Source organism: Monopterus albus, unplaced genomic scaffold, assembly GCF_001952655.1.
Source record: "Monopterus albus unplaced genomic scaffold, M_albus_1.0 scaffold60.1, whole genome shotgun sequence".
Classification (NCBI taxonomy): Eukaryota; Metazoa; Chordata; class Actinopteri; order Synbranchiformes; family Synbranchidae; genus Monopterus; species Monopterus albus.
In genome coordinates, this window is record NW_018127940.1 from 2575117 (window position 1) to 2581577 (window position 6461).

The 6461-nt window shown below is 39.0% G+C and overlaps 1 protein-coding gene across 3 annotated transcripts in view; it reads left to right on the forward strand.

Annotated features, from left to right (window-relative positions):
• The window catches only part of spock2 (SPARC (osteonectin), cwcv and kazal like domains proteoglycan 2), a 29226-nt gene that overhangs the window by 8513 nt on the left and 14252 nt on the right, over positions 1-6461 (forward strand). The window contains exons 2-3 of one of the 3 annotated variants that reach the window (XM_020603239.1): positions 4201-4254; positions 4722-4767. In XM_020603239.1, the coding sequence (XP_020458895.1) occupies positions 4201-4254; positions 4722-4767 (100 nt within the window). The remainder of the gene's footprint in view (positions 1-4200; positions 4255-4721; positions 4768-6461) is intronic. The other 2 variants (XM_020603240.1, XM_020603241.1) reach the window with 2 other exon arrangements.

Sequence of the window (6461 nt, forward strand, 5' to 3'; positions counted from 1 at the left end):
AGTCCTACCCCATGACATCATCTTACCATCATTGGTTTGCAAGCAGTATTTCTACATAGATAATTTTGTTCTACACCACGCTAGTGATATACTAAAAAATTATTACAGATTGTTAACATTCTTACATAATTACATACTTTGATAATTATCTTCTACATCACACAAGTAGAATTATTACATAGTGTTAACATTCTTACACCACACCCACAATGTTACACCTGATTAATCATTAAACCTGTTCTTGCATATATCTTGATTGACACATATCTTTATATTTATGTTTAAACTCATCAATTCTCTTACTGTTTTTTTATGTCCACACTTAAATTATGTGAATATTTCGGAAGAGATATATGTTTAATGCATTTGTTTGAATACTTAGCCTGCTTTATGTGTCTTTTTTTTTTATATTCTAAGGATGTTTTCTGCTTGATCATTGGTTAATTGATGCTTTCCATCTCTGAGAGAACTCCTCATTGTACATGGCCAGTTTCCTTCTGCATCTCTTAGTGCCTCTTGTCTTTGAAGGGGTCTTGTAGTTGCTTAAGGACCTTTCACTGGCAACACAGTTGACTGGAAACAGGATGAACAAGGGGACTTCAGTGGCAGAAATAGTGGGCATGCAGCCCAGTTCATGATGAAGTCTGGAGGGTGATTACAGTAAAAAGGACCTTAGGTGTAGAGTGGCTCAGTCTCATTCAGTAAAGCAGGTGTCTGTCTGATTAAACCCTTAGATGTCAGCCTCAGTCATCCCAGCAAATGCCAAAAAAACCAACATGTGTTTCCATTCAAGTGGCAAACCCCTTGAGAGGCTGTAGCAGTTATGACTGTTGACTTATTGGGAGCACAGGAAGAAACAGTGTGGCACTGTCTGTAAAGGTCTGTGGAGGGAAGAGTTCAGGTTGGGCAGATGGGTCGGCAAAACATCAGAGTTTCACAGAGCTCAAAATTAGTTTCCCATTTACTACTGATAGTCAGTGTTCCTTTCTTTTAAACCTGATGTCAAAGTTTACTAACCTTAACACAGAACTGTTTTATTTTTGAAACCCCAATGTCATCCTGTCAATAGTGGCATCAATTTAGAAAATGCCTAAATGTGTCATTGTGGCGGTATGGACCAACAATATAATTTGTCTTTTAAACTGAAAAACCTGTTGAGAGTTTCACATGAGCTACATTATATATAAAAAAAGGAATACCTCTTCTGTAGGAAACTACACACTTCACTGCTTTGATTTGACCAGGCCTGAACCAATGAACCACTGTTTTTTATTTTTAAATCAAGGAACAGGCACACTGAAATCACATTTCTGCATCAATTTAAAATATAATGCTGGAACGGTCTTATATTTACTGACTGGGAGTTCCCTTGGTGCTTGTATTGATTTTGCAGCAGGCTTTTTCATCTGAAAAATAAAAAGAATTTGGCTACAGAAACAGTGTCATATGAAAACCAGATATTGGGGTTTGTGTGGACTGAAATTGGTTATTGCATGGATTTTATAACCCCTGATGCAGCTCTGTGCTGTTCTGCTTGGGTTTGATGAATCCACTGAAGGCCGATATTAACAGTAATTGTTAGAAAAGGTCAGGCATAAACCTCCAAACGAGCCATCACAGATCTCCGCACGGGTGTTATTATTGTGTCCTTTGTTACTGATGAGGCCGTGATGCCCTCTGCTGTCACTGAACAAACCACTCAGGATAGCCACTGTGAACACAGAGTGCATTTGACAGCTGACATTTACCCAGAAACACCCGTCACTCACACGCGTGACCTGTCACTACAGCTCGGCGCCACAGCCAGCACGGCTTCCTGTTCTTACAATCCACCCAACAAGCACACACTCTGTCTTTTACACACTTTTTTTGGGAGATATCTGTGAAACTGTTCAGTTCCTCTTGAGATGAGTCCAATTTTACAGTGGTCAGGCTCATCGGGTCATCATCCTCACCTCACAGATATGAGGGATTACGATCTGTCATTCAATATTGTGGAGCTTGGCAGCAGGGTGAACAGTCTGCCATGTTTGATGTGGAAGGTAAGCTTTGTTGAACAAGAGGAGATCTTTCTGATGTTATCGGGCAGATTACAGAGCTGCTGGGTACAGCTGAGTGTTCTCAACTCTCATCCTGTTTCCTTTAATCACTGCAGTGTAAGATAACAGCCCTCTTTTGATGAGAATTTTGGTCTGCGAGTCATATTTTTGTAATGTAACTTCCCTGCTGTGTGCCAAACTTGTCACCATGCTCCGAGTTTCGTGCTCAGATTTATCAAGGTCTCAGGAGAATTTATTTTCCCCAGTTGCATTTTCTGAAGCCTCTCTTTTATGAAATCATTAATTTCCAGTCCTGTCAGCAACAGCAGGACACTTTCCTCAATGGTCCTGGCACAAACACAAATACAGAATGGCTGCTTAATAATGCAAGAGCTGAAGCATCAGTAAAGGAGACATGGGAGGCATTAGATTAATGGCCAGGTCATAAACTCATTGAGGTCTTTACTGTGTTAATGACTGACACCATCATGCCCTATGAGGTTAAACGACATAGCCGACACTCATTCATGAAGCTCAACTGGAGGGTTGAGTTAAAATCCAGATACAACTCAGTTTACTTGGTGTATTTTTTATTTTTTGGGGTTTTTTTTTGTGGTTGAGCAGAGCAACTGTAGTACAATTTAGTGGACTGTAACACTGGAGTGGAGTTCTTGCCTGTGATAAAAAATATTTACTTCTGTGAAATAAAACTGTGAGGGTCAAAGAAGAAGGTTTCAGCTTTCATGGGGGCTGCTTATTTCATGTGCTATGTCAGATTTATCGCTATCTGGGGAGCTGTTTGGCACACACTTTTAGTGTAGTAAATGTTTACAGTGATGAGTAAGTCATCGCTAAGGAGGTGGGGGTGGCTGATTGTAAATATCTTGACGACTCATGTTTACTATTCCAGACACAGCAATCTGCTCAAAAAGCTTTACATCTGTACCATTTCCAGTGGGAAAGTTGGTAAGCTCCGTAGAATCTGTGTTTGACTTTTCTTCACTTTTCCTATGTTTGTTTAATATTAAATTCCTCATAACTTATTTTATCAGCTTCTTACTATGAGTGGTAGGATCCTATCAGAACATGCAAATATCTGCAGGGGGCCTCTCTGCATCAGCTGTGTACCTGGCCAGCAAGTGGTATTTGAGACTCAACATACTCAGGTCGTATCTCAGTTCATATCGACAGTAAATGTAAACAACTTCGGTGTTGTTAAGAGAACCATCTGGCAGGGCTTTGAAGCTTAACTTACCATTAAAAAGACGGTGTCTTTATCAATTTCTGATCATTTCTGCTGCTGCATTTCTTCCTGATTTCCCAAACTACGATGCAAACCGAGGGTCATAATGCGTGTGTTAATCAGGTGCCAAAAAGATTTGTGGCATTAAAAGGAATTTGCATTAACTTGTTATTATTGCGTTAACTTTGACAGCCCTAGATTTTATGTTTTGTCCATGCTTTTCTCACTGAGTTAAACTGATGTCATGTATTTCATGCAGCAGTCAGATTTTAGCAACATTTGAATAGAATGTGATGTGATGTTTCCTGTCAATCAAATGTGATTAAATCACATCTACACAATCCTGATGAAGCACAGAGTCTGATGTTTTGAGCATGAAAATAGTAACGAGGATGTTTTTTCTGAATTTTTACCGATTGATGCTTAAAGCTACAGTATGTAACCTAAGGTAGTTGCATGGAGCGCCAAATCAATCCACTCTGCTCTGCCCAACACTGCCTCTCCTTGTTCTACTAAGCTCTACTCCAATCTGCTAAGCGCCATCATGCTCTGCTCAACACTTCAGATAATTGTTGTTATGAAATTACAAGAAATGAGAGAGGTCAAAATCTTTTAGAAGCTAATATCTCTGCACTGCTGCCACCACTGTCCAATGAGTCTGGGTCACTGGAGGCTTTGACAACACCTCTGCACATTAAGACATGTTTTGGAGCATATTTCTACAACAAAAATGTTTGGACAATGTACATACTGTAGCTTTAAGTAGTCATTAATATAATGCTTTGAAACAACACGCTTTCAAGCGCTTTAAATTGAACGTTAAAAGTCTTTCTTATGGCCTTACAATGTCATTGAATACAGCTCAGTACCCTTCACTAATATTGGTTCTTTTTTCTCCTTTTGCTGCCATCTCACCAGGAGGTAGAGGTCAGTTCTCTCCGGTTGCTCTACAACGCTCCTCCGGCTGCCTTTGTACGATGTCTTTTTCATTCATGACTCATTTTGCCATTATCGCTGCTTTTCCGTTTATCTTTTCTATTGTTTTTTTTTCCCAACATCTCCTTTAACTTGTCCATTTTAATTAGAAAGATTAATGTTCTAATTAAGGTGTAAAAAGCCAGCTCACCCCTGATGCCATATGTCTCACATACAGGCTTTGTTGGGCTCATTTACATACAGATGTACAGCCACAGTACGTCCCCATCTCATCTCCAGCATGACTCCCTTCGCTAATTATCATGCTGCATGAAAAATGTACACATTATAATCAGTATGCAATAATAATGTAAACTACTTCACTTCTGCTTTATAAAGCTGAGCGTGTCAATATGTTATGCTATCAACAAAACTATGTGCTCAGGCCTGCGGTGTAAATTACGTGGCTCCTCATTTTGTGCATTCTGTGCTAATGAATGACTGTTTTCTACATATTTCTGTAGGATGATTATGTGCGTACCTGGGATGAAAATCAAGGCTCTAATGAAAGTAAGTTTCACACCTTATCATCTCTTTCTCCCTGTGAGGTTAGTTAAGTCTGGTATGCTAGTTTAATATCATTTTATATACACTATAAAATTTTATTTGTGCCTCAGTCTTGACTATGTAATGTGGTATTTTGTGCACAGAAAAACATTTTTTGCAAGCAATTTATTTTATATTTTGAAAAAAAATTATTAACATGCACAGAACAGCTTATCTTCAGCAAATAAAACTATTATGTGCTCAGTAAAAGCAAATACAATTGTTCTGTACTCAGTCTGATGTAGTTTTTGTTTCTTAATTTAGATTTCTTAACCCTAATGAACATGCAAAATTGATTTATGTTTGCTCAAATTATATTGTTCTTTCTGCTTGATCACTTTTTCTCTGTACAAAATGTAATGTATTAGCCCAAGATGATTCCATGCACATATGCAGAATAAGACAAAAAAGGTATAATCTCCTTGGATACATGCTGATGCAGTAAAACTAAAGCCATGATTTATTGAAACTGAATGTTATTAGCCTACACTGTAGCATGGAGACAGAATCTGTGGCCTGGATTTGAACTGTGATGTTTCCCAGAGTGTCAGAGTTTCATTATATTATATAGTGCTGTTCTGTGTTTGTATTCTGGGGTCATAAGTCCGCTGTCCACACTTGTAGTGGCTCCTCAGCAAAAAGGTTGAAAGATGTTAGCGCTCTATTTTATCAGCTTGAGTGGATGTAATGTGCCTCCCCCAGGAGATGCTAAACACTGGCTCAACTTCAACCCATCACCACTTTGATGTGCTTTCTCCTTTTTTTTCTTTCTCTGCTGCACTTGAGTAAGAGCAGTGTGAGGAGACTAAGTGTCTGAGGTCTCTTCCTGCTGCTGCTTCTGCAACTTAATTGAGCCTTTGTAAAGATGAAGTCATGACACAAAGTCGTGTCCTCCACCACTGTCACTTGATTTGCAGGTTAAATGAAGTCATCTGAATGGTGAAGTCCATTAGTGCAATTTCCAAAGGCTTAATGAAGGACTAATTATGGCTTCCAGTGAAAGGCAAGGGAGTGAGGTAAAAGCTTGAGAAGAGAGTGAAACAAAAGTGGGGGCTAAATATGCCTTGATTTAATGTAAAGTGACTGACATTAACATTATTTCTGCCAAGTCTGAGGGAGTTTGGTGATGAGGAAATTCTGGACTGGAGGAGAAAGCAAGTTGACTAGTGCTGGAGCGTCTGATAAGATGAAAATGAAAAAAGATAATGTGAATGGATGTCTTTGTGCTCTGTTCATCAATAAAGAGGAAGTTGTTTGTTCACTAGGAAGAATACAAAGAGGAGGTCATAAGCCTCCAAAATCACATGCAGAAAAACATGATACACAAAATGTAATATATCTCAGAAACAAGGCAACATGTATTTATAGTGAACTTAAATGGTTGGTACAGATTCTGTTTGTCTTTGGAGAACTACTGGAAGAGTTAAACACCATTCTTCCAAAACGTGTCCCTTCATTTTCATGATGGTGGGGTAGACAGTACGAACTAAGCCTGATTTTCAATCAGGTCACCTATGGCAGAAGAATCAGGGCAAATTTCTCCCAGATCAGTTGTTATTTTCAGTCTGAGGGGGACTCACAATGCTAGGTGAATTACCTGAACAATCAACAATCTGACTTTAGGATCATCTGTGTTTTTGTGTCCTGTCACAGACCCT